At 55.4% G+C, this 21,172-nt stretch overlaps 3 protein-coding genes across 3 annotated transcripts in view; all 3 read right to left on the bottom strand.

Annotated features, from left to right (window-relative positions):
* Positions 1–21,172, bottom strand: part of LOC114850884 (NACHT, LRR and PYD domains-containing protein 12-like) — a 369,265-nt gene that overhangs the window by 94,766 nt on the left and 253,327 nt on the right.
* Positions 1–21,172, bottom strand: part of LOC129603679 (uncharacterized) — a 258,884-nt gene that overhangs the window by 123,084 nt on the left and 114,628 nt on the right. The gene's annotated exons all lie outside the window — the stretch shown is intronic.
* The window catches only part of LOC129603703 (piggyBac transposable element-derived protein 4-like), a gene marked incomplete at its 5' end in the record, with an annotated part of 2,195 nt that continues 858 nt past the window's right edge, over positions 19,836–21,172 (bottom strand). The window contains one exon of the mRNA XM_055506414.1: positions 19,836–21,172. This exon is cut by the window's right edge and continues 215 nt beyond it. Coding sequence (XP_055362389.1) covers positions 20,168–21,172 — 1,005 coding nt within the window.

Genomic DNA, 21,172 nt, shown 5'->3' with positions numbered 1-21,172 from the left:
TGGGATTCCTTCCTCTGCTTGCTGGATGGGCGTAGTGGCCGAGCCCCTCACATCACCCTGGCTTCCACAAGTGGCATTGTTCATGCACCAACGTCTGCCTCACCCTTTGGGTGAATAATGTTAAGCTACAGCCTTACTAACCTTGTAGTGGGACACGTTCCAAATCCAACTGTAAGTATTATTGATACTTATCACTACCAATATGAATAATGTGTGAATATGGAATTTGTGGTGTTGTATGTCATGACTTTTATTAAGTAGTATGGGATATGTATAGTAATGCACATGTATGTATATTGTATGTATATGTTTGTATTAGTATGTGCACATACCTTAGCACTATTATTGGTATTAGTATTAATCTCCAAGGTAAACCACAGTACAAAAATTGTTCAGTTATGAATGTGTTAGCCTAAGGTACATCCCTGCTTCTTTATTTTTTTATTTTCTTTTTGCTCCGATTGTTTACTTAACAGATTTGCTTGGCTTCAGCAGCTGGTTGCACGCCTTACCCCCCACCCACCCCCCACCCTCCCGCATACACATCCTAAAGCAGAAACCTAACCTGTCCACCAACACAGCAACATCACACACATTTTGGATTAGCTAAATAAACCATTAAATAAACCATAAATCAGGAAGAGTATATATATTCTATATATACTCTTCTTGTTAAAGCAAAGCTGTCCATCACAATATGGCATTCAGCGTAATATATGCTGCTTGCTAAACTGCTAAACAGAACAAAAAAAAAAAAAAGATAAGATCCCGTACAAACGTACGAACATCAGACAGAAGCGTGACCAGGATGGCCCCTTCCAACCACACAACGGTGTCTGGGGTTCTGACGTCCCAGATGACGTTAAACTGTGGTCAACAGGCTCCAAAGTGCTGTTGTCTGTGCTGTCCTTCAGCCCAGCCTGTTCAAGCCATTGGTAGGATTTGTTGAGATCAGCCACTTCAGTTATGTTCCGGTAGTACATCCAGTGTAAGGGCTTGTCCTCCCATGATGGTCCCTCTTCCAGCATCTCATCCTCTGTTCTCCACTGCCTGAGACATTCACTCAGCACGTCATCTGCCGGGGCCTTATTCTTGATGTACTCATGGATCTTGGATGTTTCATCCCGGATGGTGGCTCTCACGCTCACTAGTCCTCGGCCTCCTTCCTTGCGGCTAGCGTACAGTCTCAGGGTGCTGAATTTGGGGTGAAACCCTCCATGCCTGGTGAGGAACTTTCGTGTCTTAACATCTGTGGTCTGTATCTCTTTCTTTGGCCACCTTCATATTCCTGCAGGGTATCTGATCACTGGCAGAGCGTAGCTTTTTATTGCCCGGGAATTGTTCCTGCCATTGAGCTGGCTTCTTAGGACTTGCCTTACTCGTTGGAGGTGTTTAGCTGTTGCTGCTTTCCTTGTTGCCTGTTTAAGCTTGCCATTCGCCTGTGGTATTCCAAGGTACTTGTAGTTGTCCTCAATGTCTGCTATTGTTCCTTCTGGGAGTGAGACCCCTTCTGTGTGGATTACCTTGCCTCTCTTTGTCACCATCCTCCCACATTTCTCGAGCCCGAATGACATCCCGATGTCCGAGCTGTAGATCCTGGTGGTGCGGATCAGCTAGTCGATCTCTCGCTCACTCTTGGCGTACAGCTTGATGTCATCCATGTAGAGGAGGTGACTGTGCGTTCTCCATAACCTCATTGAGTTTGCAATGAAGGCCCTTAGAGTTCTGTTGATGTCATACAGCTCCAAGCATTCAGTGATCCATGTGTGTGGCATTGAATCATAGGCTTTCTTGTAGTCGATCCAGGCTGTGCACAGGTTGGTGTGTCGCACTCTGCAGTGTTGGTCGACTGTTCTGTTTACCAGGAGTTGGTGTTTGGCTCCTCTGGTACTCATACCATCATTGTGGATGTATTGACCCATGTGCCCACTTATCTTAGCTGCGATGATGCCTGACATGAGCTTCCATGTTGTGGAGAGGCAGGTTATTGGCCAGTAGTTGGATGGGACTGTACCCTTTGAGGGATCCTTCATTATCAGGATTGTTCGCCCTTCGGTTAGCCATTCAGGGTGAGTCCCATCCCTTAGCAGCTGGTTCATTTGTGCTGCCAGGCGCTCTTGGACTGCAGTGAGCTTCTTTAGCCAGTAGACGTGGATCATGTCAGGGCCGGGTGCTGTCCAGTTTTTCATACCTGAGACTCTTTGTTGGATGTCTGCCACTGTGATAGTCACTGGCTTCTGTTCAGGGAGGTTGCTGTGATCTTCCCTCAGATCCACCAGCCACTGTGCATCGTTGTTGTGTGATGCCTCCCTCTCCCATATCCCTTTCCAGTACTGTCAGTTTCCAGCCTTGGTGGGTCTGCTCTGCTGTTATTACCCTGCCATTGAGAGTAATTTTGCAGGTTAATGCGTCTGGCTTCGGTATCTCTGGTGTATCTCTTTAGGCGGCTGGCAGTTTTGAGTGCTTCAGGTATGGGCATCTGGCTGTACCTCTTAGGCATCAGCGAAGCAACTAGTAGCTAGGTGTTCCAACATCCACAAACGGCAACGGCACAAACAGCAACTGCTATCATTGACGAAGTACAACACAAATTCTACGGCAAGGGGGAAGCCATGTCAGAAGGGAGATTTCACCAGGAGGAAGAGTGGGTACAACAGGTCCCTGGAAAAACATCCGACATCTCAGTCCAGAAAAGTGCAGTCCTAGGAACAGCAAGGATACTGCACAGGTCTGTCATCAAGGAACAACTGTCTGGTGGAACGCAATGCTGTGAGAGAACGCGAGACTCTGCGAGAACAGCATGAGAAATTCAACAAGGCGGCGCGACACCGGTAGTAAACAACAGCGCGACAAACTATTCGCCAATTTAAATAAATAAATAACTACCTTATTTTACGGGAAATAATCAACCATCTTACCATTCTAGATAACACCAAAGAAAGTTTCTAGTACATCAACAAGTGCTTTGAGCGTCTGGTAATGGGGAAAAAGGACACTGCTCCAAACAAGAGGTCCCGTCCGTCCGACTCACCTGAGTCACCTGGAGCTAGCTCGGCGGACAAAAACATCACAGACATCCTGGAGTCCATAGAGAAAAAAATATCAAGTTTCGACGCGCGTCTGGCGCTAGTGGAACTCCTCCACAAAGAGTTTATGGCCTTTCGCGATTCCCTGGAATTCAGCCAGCAGCAGGTGGTTTCTCTCGCCACCGAGAACGAGGCCCTGAAGGAAATGGTGCAGTCCCTGACGGAGGATGTAGCTCAGCTAGCGGCCGAAAATAAAAAAATAAAAGAAGGCATCATTGATTTGCAGCCATGAGGGACAACCTGGTTTTCTCGGGGATTCCAGAACAGGCGGAGGAAAACACGGAAACCACCATTAAAAACTTCCTTAAACAACAGAACTCTGGGCTTGACGCATGGATCCCCTGCGGCGGGGGTGTGGTGGCTGCTGAGACCGGCGGCCCTGTGCCGGAGTAGGGCCATTTTGAGGGTTGGCGTATGCGTGTCTCCGGGGAGCTGAGGCGAGAGTGTTTACTTAACAGATTTGCTTGGTTTCAGCAGCTGGTTGCACCCCTCAACCCATATATATATATATATATATATATATATATATATATATATATATATATATATATATATATATATATATGTATATATAAGATGCTGGCAGGCAAAGCATACATGGAACGCCATAACCAAGTGGCTGGCATAGTATACAGGAACATCTGCGCGGAGTATGGACTGGAAACCCCAAGGTCAAAGTGGGAAACACCTCCCAAGGTGGTAGAGAACGAGCGAGCCAAGATCCTGTGGGACTTCCAGATCCAGACTGACAGAATGGTAATGGCGAACCAACCAGACATTGTGGTGGTGGACAAAGAGCAGAGGAAAGCCGTAGTGGTGGATGTGGCAATACCAAGCGATGGCAACATCAGGAAAAAGGAACATGAGAAACTAGAGAAATACAAAGGGCTCAGAGAAGAACTGGAGAAGGCTTGGAAGGTGAAGGCCACAGTGGTGCCTGTGGTGATCGGAGCACTAGGGGCTGTGACCCCCAAACTGGAGGAGTGGCTACGACAGATCCCTGGAAAAACATCCGAAATCTCAGTCCAGAAAAGTGCAGTTCTAGGAACAGCAAGGATACTGCGCAGAACCCTCAAGCTCCCTGGCCTCTGGTAGAGGATCCGAGCTTGGAAAGTGGATGAGACCACCCGCGGAGGGTGAGAATAGAGTGTGTGTATATATTCTATATATACTCCTCTTGTTAAAGCAATATATATATACTCCTCTTGTTAAAGCAAAGCTGTCCATCACAATATGGCATTCAGCATAAGATATGCTGCTTGCTAAACTGCTGGACAGAACAAAAAAAAAAAAAAAGGATACTGCGCAGAACCCTCAAGCTTCCTGGCCTCTGGTACAGGACCTGAGCTTGGAAAAGCGGATGAGAGGGACCAAGGGAGTTGGTCCCTTCCGAGAAAGGAGTTTATATATATATATATATATATATATATATATATATATATATATATATATATATATACACACACACACACACACACACACACACTCTATTCTCACCCTCCGCGGGTTGTCTCATCCACTTTCCAAGCTCGGGTCCTCTACCAGAGGCCAGGGAGCTTGAGGGTTCTGCGCAGTATCCTTGCTGTTCCTAGGACTGCACTTTTCTGGACTGAGATTTCGGATGTTTTTCCAGGGATCTGTCGTAGCCACTCCTCCAGTTTGGGGGTCACAGCCCCTAGTGCTCCGATCACCACAGGCACCACTGTGGCCTTCACCTTCCAAGCCTTCTCCAGTTCTTCTCTGAGCCCTTGGTATTTTTCTAGTTTCTCATGTTCCTTTTTCCTGATGTTGCCATCGCTTGGTATTGCCACATCCACCACTACGGCTTTCCTCTGCTCTTTATCCACCACCACAATGTCTGGTTGGTTCGCCATTACCATTCTGTCAGTCTGGATCTGGAAGTCCCACAGGATCTTGGCTCGCTCGTTCTCTACCACCTTGGGAGGTGTTTCCCACTTTGACCTTGGGGTTTCCAGTCCATACTCCGCGCAGATGTTCCTGTATACTATGCCTGCCACTTGGTTATGGCGTTCCATGTATGCTTTGCCTGCCAGCATCTTACACCCTGCAGTTATGTGCTGGACCGTCTCTGGGGCCTCTTTGCACAGTCTACACCTTGGGTCTTGTCTGGTGTGGTAGATCTGGGCCTCTATGGCTCTGGTGCTCAGGGCCTGCTCCTGTGCAGCCAGGATGAGTGCCTCTGTGCTGTCCTTCAGCCCAGCCCTTTCAAGCCATTGGTAGGATTTGTTGAGATCAGCCACTTCAGTTATGTTCCGGTGGTACAACCCGTGCAAGGGCTTGTCCTCCCATGATGGTCCCTCTTCCAGCATCTCATCCTCTGTTCTCCACTGCCTGAGACATTCACTCAGCACGTCATCTGTCGGGGCCTTATCCTTGATGTACTTATGGATCTTGGATGTTTCATCCTGGATAGTGGCTCTCACGCTCACTAGTCCTCGGCCTCCTTCCTTGCGGCTAGTGTACAGTCTCAGGGTGCTGGATTTGGGGTGGAACCCTCCATGCATGGTGAGGAGCTTTCGTGTCTTAACATCTGTGGTCTGTATCTCTTCCTTTGGCCACCTTATTATTCCCGCAGGGTATCTGATCACTGGCAGAGCATAGCTGTTTATTGCCCGGGATTTGTTCTTGCCATTGAGCTGGCTTCTTAGGACTTGCCGTACTCGTTGGAGGTATTTGGCTGTTGCCGCATTCCTTGTTGCCTGTTTAAGGTTGCCGTTTGCCTGTGGTATTCCAAGGTACTTGTAATTGTCCTCAATGTCTGCTATTCTTCCTTCTGGGAGTGAGACCCCTTCTGTGTGGATTACCTTGCCTCTCTTTGTCACCATCCTCCCACATTTCTCGAGTCCGAATGACAACCCGATGTCCGAGCTGTAGATCCTGGTGGTGTGGATCAGCGAGTCAATGTCGATGTGTATATATATATATATATATATATATATATATATATATATATATATACACTGTGTGTGAAGTAGTTTATAACCGAACTATTAATACTATTTATTACTATACTATTACTATTATTTATGTAGTGACTCGGCTTTCATGCCACCAGGGGCAGCCTGGTTCCCCCCTTTGGTTTTGTGTCCTTGTTCTGTCTTCCTGTAATTAGTCTGTGACGACGGTGGCGGGTTGCTACGCCACGAGGCGTCGCTGCCGCATGTTTCTTTCGGCAAACTCCGGTTTCCATTGTCGACAGGTGAACGGCATTAAGAGGTTTTGGTATTTAAGGAGCGACTGGGCATTGGCCTAGTTGCTGGGGTGTAGCGTAAGCTAAGAGCAATCCTTAGGATGTCCTAGCCGTATTCTGCCTTACTGTGTCTTGCACAAGTAGTTCACCGTAAGTACTCTGCCATGCACCATGTTGCGTAGGATTCTCTGTTGAACATTACGTAATCGTACGTAGACTGTTAGCCGGCCGTATGCAGCGCCGTGTTTACTCTATACTGCCGTTTGAAGCGACGTATTGTTATACCTGGCCTGCGGGTTTGAGCAGAGCCTTGTGTACGTTTATCCTGCCGTTAAAGCAGCGTTTTGTTTTCATCTATCCTGCCGTTAGTGCAGCGTTTTGTTTACATCTGTCCTGCCGTTAGAGCAGCGTTTTGTTTTCATCTATCCTGCCGTTAGTGCATCGTTTTGTTTACATTTGTCCTGCCGTTAGAGCAGCGTTTTGTTTTCATCTGTCCTGCCGTTAAAGCAGCGTTTTTGTTTATCTTTGTCCTGCCGTTAAGCAGCGTTTGTCACGGCGCTCTAGGTAGCGGACCCACACGCACAGCGGAGACAAGGCTCAGTGAACAACAGGGTTTATTCGAGCTCGTGGTCAGGCAGGCAAGGGTCGGTACACAAAGACGGCGGGTTTCAGTACAGGCAAGGATCTGGCAAACGGTGGTCAAAAGACAGGCTTCGGTTGGACTTACGGCAAGGCGGTATCACAGGTGGGTCATCGGTAGCAGCACAGACGAGGATAAGGCAAGCGGATGTCAAAGATAGGCAATGGTCAGACTCACACAGGCAGAGAGGATAATCACAGGCTGGGCTGGAGACGTGGTCAGGAACAAAACAGGATCAAAAGCACGGCAAGGTAAAGGTAAGAATGCTGGAAAGCTGAACGGGTGAGTGAACAAACAATCTGGCAAGGTGCTGGGCTTAGAGGTAGTGCTTAAATACTAAATGGTGATGACTAAATGACAGACAGGTGAGTAGATTAGAACCGGGAGCAAGGCTGACTGAAACTAACAATGACTGCGACAGGAAGTGGTGACAAAATAAAACCGGAAATGAGTAATTACAGTGACTAAATGATCTAGACTGTGACAGAACCCCCCCGTCTAGGACGGATTCCCAGACGTCCCACAGAAAACCAAAAAGAGGAAAACACAACTAAACATGATGGGTGACGGGCTAGAACGACACATAATGATCAAGGCACAAGAACTGAGTGGCAGGGAACAGAACAAAGTCCATGAGGTGAGTCCATGATAAGAACATACAAAGTCCAGAAACCTCCTCAAGGAGCCGCCAGGCCGAGACGGCACATCTTGTGCCCGAGGGCAAGGCTGGAGTCCTAGGAGGCCGGCGTCGGAACATGCCGCCTCCAGTGGCCAAACGCATGCGCCGGTGCTTTCCAGACTGGGGGTGCTCCCGGGGGCTGAGAAGACGCGGCGGTTGGCAATGGCGGAACCCGCGCCATCGTCGAGGCGGGAAACAGCGACCTCCAGGTAGGTGGTTGCATCCGGAACCAGCCAGCCGAGGTGGCCGACGATGCAGGAGGCAGCGCCATCCCTGTCACAGGATTCGCCAAGGACTTGGCCCTCCGTCAAGCAGGTGAGGCGAGAGCCGGCGGAGAGCCGGGAACAGCGACGGGGACAGACGTGGAGACGAGGCCTGACGTGGAGACGAAGCCGGAACCAGAGACAGGAACCCATGTGGAGACGAGGCCGGGACCGGAGACAAGGACAGACGTGAAGACAAGGCAGGAACCAGAGGCGAAGACAGACGTGGAGCCGAGGCCGGAACCAGAGGCGAAGACAGACGTGGAGACGAGGCCGGAGCCGGGCCACCAGGAACCGATGCAGACGCGGCCAGCACCGGGCCTCCAGGAACGGAGACAGACGTGGCCGGGACCGGACCACCATGAGCAGAGACGAACGTGTCCGGGACCGGACCACCATGAGCAGAGACAAAGGTGTCCGGGACCGGACCACCAGGAACTGAGACGAACGTGACCGGGACCGGGCCACCAGGAGCAGAGACGAGCGAGTCCGGGACCGGACCACCAGGAGCAGAGATGAGCGAGTCCGGGACCGGACCACCAGGAGCAGAGACGAGCGAGTCCGGGACCGGACCACCAGGAGCAGAGACGAGCGAGTCCGGGACCGGACCACCAGGAGCAGAGACGAGCGAGTCCGGGACCGGACCACCAGGAGCGGAGCCGAGCGCGGCCGGGACCGGACCACCAGGAGCGGAGAAGAGCGTGTCCGGGACCGGACCACCAGGAGCAGCATCTGCACACATCGGCTCAAAAAACACAGGAACCAGGAGCGGGCCGACCCCCCCCTCCGGGAGGTCGGCAGGAGACAGAGCTGGACCGACCTTCTCCGGGAGGTCGGCAGGAGCTGCAACAGGCGCTGCGGCGGGAGCGGTTCCCTCCTGGGGATCGTCGGGAGCTGCGGCAGGAGCTGCGGCAGGAGCTGCGGCAGGAGCTGCGGCAGGAGCTGCGGCAGGAGCTGCGGCAGGAGCTGCGGCCGGGACGACCCCCTCCTGGGGATCGTCGGGGGCTGCGGCCTCCGAGGGGCTGACAGTGGCAGGAACTAGAACGGCGTCCTCCTCCGAGGAGCCGACAGGGACTAGAACGGCGTCCTCCTCCGAGGAGCCGACAGGAACTGGAATGGCGTCCTCCTCCGAGGAGCCGACAGGAACTGGAACGGCGTCCTTCCCCGAGGAGCCGACAGGAACTGGAACGGCGTCCTCCTCAGAGGAGCCGACAGGAACCAGAACGGCGTCCTCCTCCGAGGAGCCGACAGGAACTAGAACGGCGTCCTCCTCCGAGGAGCCGACAGGAACTGGAATGGCGTCCTCCTCCGAGGAGCCGACAGGAACTGGAATGGCGTCCTCCTCCGAGGAGCCGACAGGAACTGGAACGGCGTCCTTCCCCGAGGAGCCGACAGGAACTGGAATGGCGTCCTCCAACGAGGAGCCGACAGGAACTGGAACGGCGTCCTTCCCCGAGGAGCCGACAGGAACTGGAACGGCGTCTTCCTCCGAGGAGCCGACAGGAACTGGAACGGCGTCCTCCTCCGAGGAGCCGACAGGAACTGGAACGGCCGCTACTTGGCCGACGGGGACAGGAACTGGAACGGCCGCTACTTGGCCGACGGGAACAGGAACTGAGGCCTGGTGTGGCTGGCCAGGAGTGTCCACTAGCTGGCGTAAAGATGAAGCTTGAACTTGGCGTGGCGGGGCCGAGGCTTGAGCTTGAGCTGCTGCAGGCTGAGCTGAGGCTTGAGCTTGACGTGGCTGAGCTGAGGCTTGAGCTTGACGTGGCTGAGCTGAGGCTAAGGCGGGAGTTGCTGCAACCAGAGACGCTGGGGCCAGTGGTGCAGGCTTAGACGCTGGGGCCAGTGGTGCAGGCTTAGACGCAGGAACGGGTGCAGGCTCTGACGGGGGTTCAATGAAACCCAGGGCCTCGCGCAGTGCCGGCTTCCGCGCGATGAGCAGGGCGGCTTCCCGGAAGTGATGCTCCTTGGTAACCGGGTCGGTCGCTGCCTCAGCGGAGTTCAGATAGTGTGCAAACAGGAACAGGACTGGAGGGGCGCATTGGGCACGGATCCGCTGGAAGATGCCGTCCGGGATGCCTGCGATGGAGGTGGGCATGTCGTCTGATGAAGCAAGGGTGCCCTCTTCTGGCGGAGAGGACCGCTTGATTTCAGTGGCCGAGTCTTCTGGAGCCTGGACAGGGGAATCCGGCTGTCGTCGACGCCGTCTGGACCTCTGACGACTAGCTGTGGGCTTCACCTCCTCAACCGCCAGGGCTGAAGCAGGAGCTGGGGCCACGGTACGGGCTGACTTGGACTGGGGAACTATGGCGGTAGCGTGGGCATGGACTTGGGCCGGTGAGCTGGTGTCTGGAACGGGAGCTGGATCTGCCTGAACGGCGTCTGGAGCAGGGACTGGATCTGCCTGAGTGGCAACAGGGGAGTGAGCTTGACTCGACTGAGCGGCGACAGGAACATGAGCTTGGTTCGACTGAGCAGCGACGGGAACGTGAGCTTGGTTCGACTGAGCAGCGACAGGAACGTGAGCTTGGCTTGACTGAGCGACGACAGGAACGTGAGCTTGGCTTGACTGAGCGACGACAGGAACGTGAGCTTGACTCGACTGAGCAGCGACAGGATCTCTTTCCGGTGAAGCAGGAACAGCTGATGCGACGCTGGCGGGCGCCGCGCGCAGAGCGCGTGCCAAATCCCTCCGCACTGCCTGGAGCCTCTCAAAAAGCGTCTGCACTTCCGGGTAATCAAGCCACCAGAATTCCTCCTCCAGGATAGCAATAGCTTGCTTTATGACGCGGAGCCGCACCTTCAGACTGGGGGCTTCCGCGTAATTCTTCGCAAGCTCCTCGAAGCACCAGCGGAGGTCCTCCGGCAGCCTCGCGCAGGAAAACACCATCGCGACTCTGCGTTGTCCAAGTACACAATAACAAAAAATCCCTTGCAGACCTTAAACAGATGCAAGACGCCGGCTGGGTCCGAGTGTGGCCAGATTGTACTGTCACGGCGCTCTAGGTAGCAGACCCACACGCACAGCGGAGACAAGGCTCAGTGAACAACAGGGTTTATTCGAGCTCGTGGTCAGGCAGGCAAGGGTCGGTACACAAAGACGGCGGGTTTCAGTACAGGCAAGGATCTGGCAAACGGTGGTCAAAAGACAGGCTTCGGTTGGACTTACGGCAAGGCGGTATCACAGGTGGGTCATCGGTAGCAGCACAGACGAGGACAAGGCAAGCGGATGTCAAAGATAGACAATGGTCAGACTCACACAGGCAGACAGGATAATCACAGGCTGGGCTAGAGACGTGGTCAGGAACAAAACAGGATCAAAAGCACGGCAAGGTAAAGGTAAGAATGCTGGAAAGCTGAACGGGTGAGTGAACAAACAATCTGGCAAGGTGCTGGGCTTAGAGGTGGTGCTTAAATACTAAATGGTGATGACTAAATGACAGACAGGTGAGTAGATTAGAACCGGGAGCAAGGCTGACTGAAACTAACAATGACTGCGACAGGAAGTGGTGACAAAATAAAACCGGAAATGAGTAATTACAGTGACTAAATGATCTAGACTGTGACAGCGTTTTTGTTTACATCGGTCCTACCGTTTAAGTGGGGTTTTGATGTTTCCCATACCGCCGTTAGAGGAGCGTGCGGCTATTCCTATATTAGTTGTCCCTATTGCTCATTTGTCCTGTCTTGTGTGCAACCGTTATATACTACGGGATTCCTGCCAGTGTGGCTGCAGGGCTTTTGTTTGCTTTCCTGAGTGTGTCTATTAAATCCGCTCAACTGTGCTCAGCTTCTTGTCCTGCTTTTGGGTACCAGTCTTAGTAGCCGATCACCCGGGTCGTAACAGAACACCCCAGCCAAAATGGACCCAGCAGAGCAAGGTCAATTAGAGACTGCCGTAGGCTCGCAGGGCGCCACGTTAGGACGAGCGATGCAGCAGCTAGACGAGACCGCCAGGTCCCTAAGTGCCATTAGTACGGTGGCACAAGAAGCACATCGACTGGCTTTGTGTGCTCCGACAGTGTCGTTAGCCCCGCCTGAGAGGTTCTACGGCGAAGCTAGCCGCCTAGATGGGTTCCTTAATCACATTTGACTCAAGTTTGCTACTGAACCAAATAGGTTTCTCACGGAACAAGATAAGGTATCTTATTGTTTATCCTAGATGGGGGGCAATGCGTTTACCTGGGGCATGGCAGAGTTTCAGGGACACGCTGAGCGCTGCTCTACCTTCGCTAAATTTGCGGAGGAGTTGGGGCTAATGTTCAACCCTGCGTCAGCACGAAGAGTGATTGCAGCAAAATGGTTCCGGCTTTCCCAGGGGTCTCGGCCGGTGGCCAGTTATATCTTGGAGTTCCGGACTCTGGCAGCCAAACTGAATTACGCCGAGGAGGTCCAAGTCGATAAGTTTTACGAGGGGTTGTCTGAATGCACCAAGAATGCACTATTAGGACGTAAGTTGCCTTCGAGATTATGTGAACTGATTGAGCTGGTGACTGATCTGGGCCAGAGACTCACTTCAAGAGAGACCGAACGAGCGGTTCAGAGAGCGTCGTCACCCAGGAGAGGGTCGGGGCCAGGAGCGCATCATAGGGCCGACTCACCGCATCAGGGATTTAGCGCGTCATCAGGAGGACAACGTACGCTAGCAGCCGTTCAACCGCCTCGCACCCATCGGACCGACCTGGCTGCATTCCAAGATCAGGGTGAACCCATGGAACTGGGACAGCATCGCGTCAGCCAGGAGGAGAGGCAGCGCCGATGGCAGGAGGGGTTGTGTCTGTACTGTGGGAGAGCAGGTCACAAGCGGGTCGACTGTCCTTTAAACTTCAACGCTCGTCGGCGGGAGGTGAGACACCGGCGAGTCGCAGATCCTCCATCCTCTCACTAAATCAACCAGTGTTAGAGGCCACGGTGGTGGCGGCGGGTGCTATGCGGCCGGTATTGGTCTTCATCGACTCCGGATCGCAAGGTAATTTTATGGACAAGACTTTTGCACGGGAACTGGGGTTAAGTTGTGTGGCTTTAGAGGAACCGCTGACGGTAAATGCACTGGACAAACAAGTGCTACACCGGGTCACGCACCACACCGAGGCGGTGGAACTATTGATCTCGGGCAATCACAGGGAGAAGTTAGTGTTTAACCTGTATGTCTGCCCAGATGTTCCTGTGTTGCTAGGTCTGCCATGGTTGCGACTGCACGACCCACGGTTAAGTTGGGTCGATATGAACATTCTGGAATGGAGCCCCTATTGCCTGCAGAATTGCCTGCGCGGAGCAGGAGGGAGGTTGGCAGAATCACCGACGGTAGTGATCGATGATGTGGACTTGAACCAGGTACCTACGGTGTACCACGATCTGCGTGAGGTGTTCAGCAAGTCCAGGGCAACGTCTCTACCCCCCCATCGTCCTTACGACTGCGCGATCGATCTTCTCTCCGGGGCATCACCACCTAGCGGTCAGATTTTCCCGTTGTCGCAACCGGAGAGGGAGGCGATGGAGAATTACATTGCGGAGTCCCTGAAGGCTGGTATCATACGCCCTTCCTCCTCACCAGCCGGGGCGGGGTTCTTCTTTGTTCCAAAGAGGGATGGAGGGTTGAGACCGTGCATAGACTATAGGGGGCTGAACAGTGTGATGTTGCGGAACAAATACCCATTACCCTTAATGTCCTCGGCCTTCGAACTGCTGCAGGGGGCTACGATATTCACAAAATTGGACCTACGAAATGCATACCATTTGGTGCGCATCCGAGAGGGCGATGAATGGAAGACTGCTTTTAACACCCCCACAGGTCATTATGAGTATCTAGTTATGCCTTTTGGCCGCACTAACGCCCCGGCAGTATTCCAGGGGATGGTTAATGATGTATTACGGGATATGGTCAACAGGTTCGTGTTTGTTTACCTGGATGACATCCTGTTTTTTTCGAGGGACATGAGAGAACACGTGTCCCATGTGCGGGAGGTACTACAGAGACTGTTAGAGAACCAACTGTTTATTAAGACAGAGAAGTGCGAGTTCCATACGGTGAAGACTTCGTTTCTCGGGTTCCTCCTTCAGCCCGGTCACCTGGCAATGGACCCCGCTAAGGTGACGGCTGTCGCGGAGTGGCCAGAACCCAGGGACCGTAAGCAGCTGCAACGATTTCTAGGGTTTGCTAACTTTTATAGATGGTTCATCCGGGGTTTAAGTAAGGTGGCGGCCCCCTTACACGGGCTCACGTCCATCAAGACTCGCTTTCGCTGGACTGAAGAAGCGAGGGCCGCTTTCCAGCAGTTACGATCACTGTTCTCTTCGGCCCCCATATTGCGGTTACCCGACCCCCACCTACAGTTCATTGTAGAGGTGGACGCATCCTGTACCAGAGTGGGGGCCGTACTGTCACAGCGACAGAGGGGTGATGGGAAGATTCATCCCTGTGCCTTCTTCTCTCGGCGCCTCTCACCGGCCGAGAGGAATTATGATGTTGGCAACCGGGAACTTTTAGCCATCAAGATGGTGTTAGAGGAGTGGCGTCACTGTCTGGAGGGAGCCCAGCAACCTTTCATAGTTTGGACTGATCACCGTAACCTGGAGCACATCAGAACGGCTCGCAGGTTAAATGCCCGACAGTCTCGGTGGGTCGGTTGTTCTTTGCTCGATTTAAATTCTCCTTGTCTTATAGCCAGGGGCTCAGAATGTGAAGCCCGACGCCCTCTCCTGGCAGTTTGAGGAGGAGTTTGAGACTGAAGAAGACCGTGGGGCGGACACCTTTCTCCCTCGGACAGTCCTGGGAGCCCTGCAGTGGGACTTAGAAGAGAGGGTTAGGACTTTTCGTCACTCTCTCCCTGTTCCAAGCGGGATACAGGACAACTGCTTATTCGTACCAGCTTGTCTACGTAGACAGGTGCTCCTTTGGGGGCATAATTCTAAGCTGGCGTGTCACCCGGGTATCTCACGGACTCTCGCTCTTATTTCCCAACGTTATTGGTGGCCGTCCATGTGGAGGGAGGTAGAGCGGTACGTAAAATACGGATACGGATACCAACCTTTGTTGTTCACGGCTCAACAAGAAGCGGCGTCGGTGCCCTCAGTACGGGGACTAATCTCTAGATGTCATCGTACTTGGCAGCGGGTACGGTCATTCCTTCTTCGGGGCCAGCAGCGGGCAGAACGCAACGCCAACCGGCGGAGAGTGCCGGCTCCTGAGTACAAGGTGGGAGACCAGGTTTGGCTTTCCACACGGAATCTCAGGTTGAAGGACATGAACCGTAAATTGTCCCCACGGTTTGTGGGTCCGTTCCCGATCACTCGGGTCATCAATCCAGTGGCAGTCCGGCTCGACTTACCTGCGTCAATGAGGGTGCACCCGGTGTTCCACGTTTCCCAGCTGAAGCCTGTTTTGGAAGACGAAGGGGAGCCGCCGTCCGGGCCGCCCCCGCCCCGCATGATAGACGGTGCCCCGGCTTATACAGTTAGCCGGATTCTTCGTTCCCGTCGTCGAGGTCGGGGTCTCTCCTATCTGGTAGACTGGGAGGGATACGGTCCGGAGGAACGGAGCTGGGTGGCGTCTCGGCTCATATTGGACAAGGACTTAATTCGGGACTTTCATAGGGCCTACCCGGAGGACCCCTCCTACGTCGTCTCGAGGCGACGTAGACGGGGGGACTCTGTGACGACGGTGGCGGGTTGCTACGCCACGAGGCGTTGCTGCCGCATGTTTCCTTCGGCAAACTCGGGTTTCCATTGTCGACAGGTGAACGGCATTAACCCTCACGCAGCTCTCATTTTTAGACCCCACGAGGGCAACGGAGGAGGGTTTTACATCTGACCCCACAAGTGGGTGAGGATGTGCAGTGGGGGGTGGTGGTCGGGGTCACGCCGGACCCCACGAGGACACCGAAAGTGCAGGTTGGGAGGAGGGAGGAGGGGGTCACGTCGGACCCCACGAGGACACAGAAAGTGCAGGTTAGGAGGAGGTAGCTGGGGGTCACGCCGGACCCCAGGAGGAAAGCGAACGTGCAGGTTAGGAGGAGGGAGGTGGGGGTCACGCCGGACCCCAGGAGGAAAGCGAACGTGCAGGTTGGGAGGAGGGAGGTGGGGGTCACGCCGGACCCCACGAGGACACAGAACGTGCAGGTTAGGAGGAGAGAGGTGGGGGTCACGCCGGACCCCAGGAGGAAAGCGAACGTGCAGGTTGGGAGGAGGGAGGTGGGGGTCACGCCAGACCCCACGAGGACACAGAACGTGCAGGTTAGGAGGAGAGAGGAGGGGGTCACGCCAGACCCCAGGAGGAAAGCGAACGTGCAGGTTAGGAGGAGGGAGGTGGGGGTCACGCCAGACCCCACGAGGACACAGAACGTGCAGGTTAGGAGGAGGGAGGAGGGGGTCACCCCGGACCCCAGGAGGAAAGCGAACGTGCAGGTTAGGAGGAGGGAGGAGGGGGTCACGCCAGACCCCACGAGGACACAGAACGTGCAGGTTAGGAGGAGGGAGGAGGGGGTCACGCCGGACCCCAGGAGGAAAGCGAACGTGCAGGTTAGGAGGAGAGAGGTGGGGGTCACGCCGGACCCCAGGAGGAAAGCGAACGTACAGGTTAGGAGGAGGGAGGAGGGGGGCACGCCGGACCCCAGGAGGACACAGAACGTGCAGGTTAGAAGGAGAGAGGTGGGGGTCACGCCGGACCCCACGAGGACACAGAACGTGCAGGTTAGGATGAGGGAGGAGGGGGTCACGCCAGACCCCAGGAGGAAAGCGAACGTGCAGGTTAGGAGGAGGGAGGTGGGGGTCACGCCGGACCCCAGGAGGAAAGCGAACGTGCAGGTTGGGAGGTGGGAGGTGGGGGTCACGCCAGACCCCACGAGGACACAGAACGTGCAGGTTAGAAGGAGAGAGGAGGGGGTCACGCCGGACCCCACGAGGACACAGAAAGTGCAGGTTAGGAGGAGGTAGCTGGGGGTCACGCCAGACCCCACGAGTGCACAGAAGGTGCAGGTTAAGAGGAGGTAGCTGGGGGTCACGCCGGACCCCACGAGGACACAGAAAGTGCAGGTTAGTAGGAGAGAGGGGGGGGGGGGTCACGCTCGACCCCACGAGGACACAGAAAGTGCAGGTTAGGAGGAGAGAGGAGGGGGTCACGCCAGACCCCAGGAGGAAAGCGAACGTGCAGATTAGGAGGAGGGAGGTGGGGGTCACGCCGGACCCCAGGAGGAAAGCGAACGTGCAGGTTAGGAGGAGAGAGGAGGGGGTCACGCCGGACCCCACGAGGACACAGAAAGTGCAGGTTAGGAGGAGAGAGGTGGGGGTCACGCCGGACCCCACGAGGACACAGAAAGTGCAGGTTAGGAGGAGGGAGGTGGGGGTCACGCCAGACCCCACGAGTGCACAGAAAGTGCAGGTTAGGAGGAGGTAGCTGGGGGTCACGCCGGACCCCACGAGGACACAGAAAGTGCAGGTTAGGAGGAGAGAGGGGGGGGGGGGGAGGGGGTCACGCTCGACCCCACGAGGACACAGAAAGTGCAGGTTAGGAGGAGAGAGGAGGGGGTCACGCCGGACCCCACGAGGACACAGAAAGTGCAGGTTAGGAGGAGAGAGGGGGGGGTCACGCCGGACCCCAGGAGGAAAGCGAACGTGCAGGTTAGGAGGAGAGAGGTGGGGGTCACGCCGGACCCCAGGAGGAAAGCGAACGTACAGGTTAGGAGGAGGGAGGAGGGGGGCACGCCGGACCCCAGGAGGACACAGAACGTGCAGGTTAGAAGGAGAGAGGTGGGGGTCACGCCGGACCCCACGAGGACACAGAACGTGCAGGTTAGGATGAGGGAGGAGGGGGTCACGCCAGACCCCAGGAGGAAAGCGAACGTGCAGGTTAGGAGGAGGGAGGTGGGGGTCACGCCGGACCCCAGGAGGAAAGCGAACGTGCAGGTTGGGAGGTGGGAGGTGGGGGTCACGCCAGACCCCACGAGGACACAGAACGTGCAGGTTAGAAGGAGAGAGGAGGGGGTCACGCCGGACCCCACGAGGACACAGAAAGTGCAGGTTAGGAGGAGGTAGCTGGGGGTCACGCCAGACCCCACGAGTGCACAGAAGGTGCAGGTTAAGAGGAGGTAGCTGGGGGTCACGCCGGACCCCACGAGGACACAGAAAGTGCAGGTTAGGAGGAGAGAGGGGGGGGGGGGGGGTCACGCTCGACCCCACGAGGACACAGAAAGTGCAGGTTAGGAGGAGAGAGGAGGGGGTCACGCCAGACCCCAGGAGGAAAGCGAACGTGCAGATTAGGAGGAGGGAGGTGGGGGTCACGCCGGACCCCAGGAGGAAAGCGAACGTGCAGGTTAGGAGGAGAGAGGAGGGGGTCACGCCGGACCCCACGAGGACACAGAAAGTGCAGGTTAGGAGGAGAGAGGTGGGGGTCACGTCGGACCCCACGAGGACACAGAAAGTGCAGGTTAGGAGGAGGGAGGTGGGGGTCACGCCAGACCCCACGAGTGCACAGAAAGTGCAGGTTAGGAGGAGGTAGCTGGGGGTCACGCCGGACCCCACGAGGACACAGAAAGTGCAGGTTAGGAGGAGAGAGAGGGGGGGGGGGGGGGGTCACGCTCGACCCCACGAGGACACAGAAAGTGCAGGTTAGGAGGAGAGAGGAGGGGGTCACGCCGGACCCCACGAGGACACAGAAAGTGCAGGTTAGGAGGAGAGAGGGGGGGGTCACGCCGGACCCCAGGAGGAAAGCGAACGTGCAGGTTAGGAGGAGAGAGGTGGGGGTCACGCCGGACCCCAGGAGGAAAGCGAACGTACAGGTTAGGAGGAGGGGGGCACGCCGGACCCCAGGAGGACACAGAACGTGCAGGTTAGAAGGAGAGAGGTGGGGGTCACGCCGGACCCCACGAGGACACAGAACGTGCAGGTTAGGATGAGGGAGGAGGGGGTCACGCCAGACCCCAGGAGGAAAGCGAACGTGCAGGTTAGGAGGAGGGAGGTGGGGGTCACGCCGGACCCCAGGAGGAAAGCGAACGTGCAGGTTGGGAGGTGGGAGGTGGGGGTCACGCCAGACCCCACGAGGACACAGAACGTGCAGGTTAGAAGGAGAGAGGAGGGGGTCACGCCGGACCCCACGAGGACACAGAAAGTGCAGGTTAGGAGGAGGTAGCTGGGGGTCACGCCAGACCCCACGAGTGCACAGAAGGTGCAGGTTAAGAGGAGGTAGCTGGGGGTCACGCCGGACCCCACGAGGACACAGAAAGTGCAGGTTAGGAGGAGAGAGGGGGGGGGGGGGTCACGCTCGACCCCACGAGGACACAGAAAGTGCAGGTTAGGAGGAGAGAGGAGGGGGTCACGCCAGACCCCAGGAGGAAAGCGAACGTGCAGATTAGGAGGAGGGAGGTGGGGGTCACGCCGGACCCCAGGAGGAAAGCGAACGTGCAGGTTAGGAGGAGAGAGGAGGGGGTCACGCCGGACCCCACGAGGACACAGAAAGTGCAGGTTAGGAGGAGAGAGGTGGGGGTCACGCCGGACCCCACGAGGACACAGAAAGTGCAGGTTAGGAGGAGGGAGGTGGGGGTCACGCCAGACGCCACGAGTGCACAGAAAGTGCAGGTTAGGAGGAGGTAGCTGGGGGTCACGCCGGACCCCACGAGGACACAGAAAGTGCAGGTTAGGAGGAGAGAGGGGGGGGGGGGGGTCACGCTCGACCCCACGAGGACACAGAAAGTGCAGGTTAGGAGGAGAGAGGAGGGGGTCACGCCGGACCCCACGAGGACACAGAAAGTGCAGGTTAGGAGGAGAGAGGGGGGGGTCACGCTCGACCCCACGAGGACACAGAAAGTGCAGGTTAGGAGGAGAGAGGTGGGGGTCACGCCAGACCCCAGGAGGAAAGCGAACGTGCAGGTTAGGAGGATCCACAGGTTGGAGGATGGAGAATCTCTGTCTGGAGAATTTGTGTGTGTGTGTGTGTGTGTGTGTGTGTGTGTGTGTGTGTGTGTGTGTGTGTGTGTGTGTGTGTGTGTGTGTGTGTGTGTGTGTGTGTGTGTGTGTGTGGGAATACAAGGAGGGCCGTGACGTTGTGTGTTTCCAAGTTGGAAACTTCCCAGGTTGGAGAAAAAAAAAACAAAATACCCTAATTCAAATGCTTTTGCTTTATTTTATTAATTATTTTTCTTTTACATGTTACACTTTGTTTGTAAATAGTGTTACTACACTGACAACAACAAAAACATCAACAATAGTATAAAACACACGGAATATTATTAGTATTATGATTATTATTATTATTATTATTATTATTTCATTTGCTAATGAACAAACAAATTATCTTCAGGAGCGAGGGGCGCAGTCTGAACAGCAGAAGAGCAAATGTCTGTGGCAGATGTATCTCTCGCACCGATGGCAAACGTTGTTTGTTTTGCGGTCCCTCGCGCGCGGACAAATTTGACACCTTTTCCTCTTGCCCTTTTGCGCCCGGTCGCTAGCGGCGGAACCGAGGCCGTCGTGTTCTCCTCTGTCACCCTCATCGTCCCCGTCTTCACCCCAGACGAGGTCTGCGGTGAGGGCCTGCCGCTGCTGCTGCTGCTGCTGCTGCTGCTGCTCCTGCTGCTCCTGCTGCTCCTGCTGCTGTTGCTGCTGCCCCGAGTCCGGAAGAGCAGGACAGGGAGCGGGAGGAGGACCCGCACGGGTGTCCCGAACCCCCTTCTGAAGCGTCCGCACGAGCGAGGCGGACGCTTCGCCGCGAGGCGGATGGCGCCTTCTGCGGATGAGAGGAGTCACGAGCGCCTTGCCCAGCTGCTCTAGAAACACCCTCCTCTTGCTGCGGTTGCCGGGCATCCAGTCCGGGTGGGCCTCCCGCCACACGACGAAAGCGTTGTAGCAAGACACGTCTAGGACGTTGTGAAACACCGCCACGGGCCAGCGCGCCGTCTTTCTCCTGCAGCTGTAGGTTCCTATCACCTTGTCCAGGTTGTCTACGCCTCCCTTGGTGGCGTTGTAGTCTAGGACGGCAAAGGGCTTTTTGTCCCGCCGTCCTGCGTCGACGAGGAGGACGTCGTCGGCGGCCGTGGCGGCCGAGTGTAGCGTGCTCATCAGGATCACGTTTTTGTTTTTCTTGGGCACGTAGGACACCAGGACGGTGCTGGGAGTGAAGGCAAACGCGGAGGAGAAGGCGCTCCTGCCCTTGACCGAGAGGAGCGCCGGCGGCAATTCCGGCTTGTTCTTGCGAACCGTACCGAGCATGGTGAGCTCCCTGCGCAGGAGCCGCTGGCCCAGTTCGTAGGAAGTGAAAAAGTTGTCGCACGTCACGTTGCGAGGCCCGGCGAGCCCTTCTGT

This window comes from Betta splendens, chromosome 24, assembly GCF_900634795.4.
Source record: "Betta splendens chromosome 24, fBetSpl5.4, whole genome shotgun sequence".
Taxonomy (NCBI): Eukaryota; Metazoa; Chordata; class Actinopteri; order Anabantiformes; family Osphronemidae; genus Betta; species Betta splendens.
The sequence above is the reverse complement of the archived record's forward strand: the minus strand, read 5'-3'. Positions and strand labels throughout refer to the sequence as shown.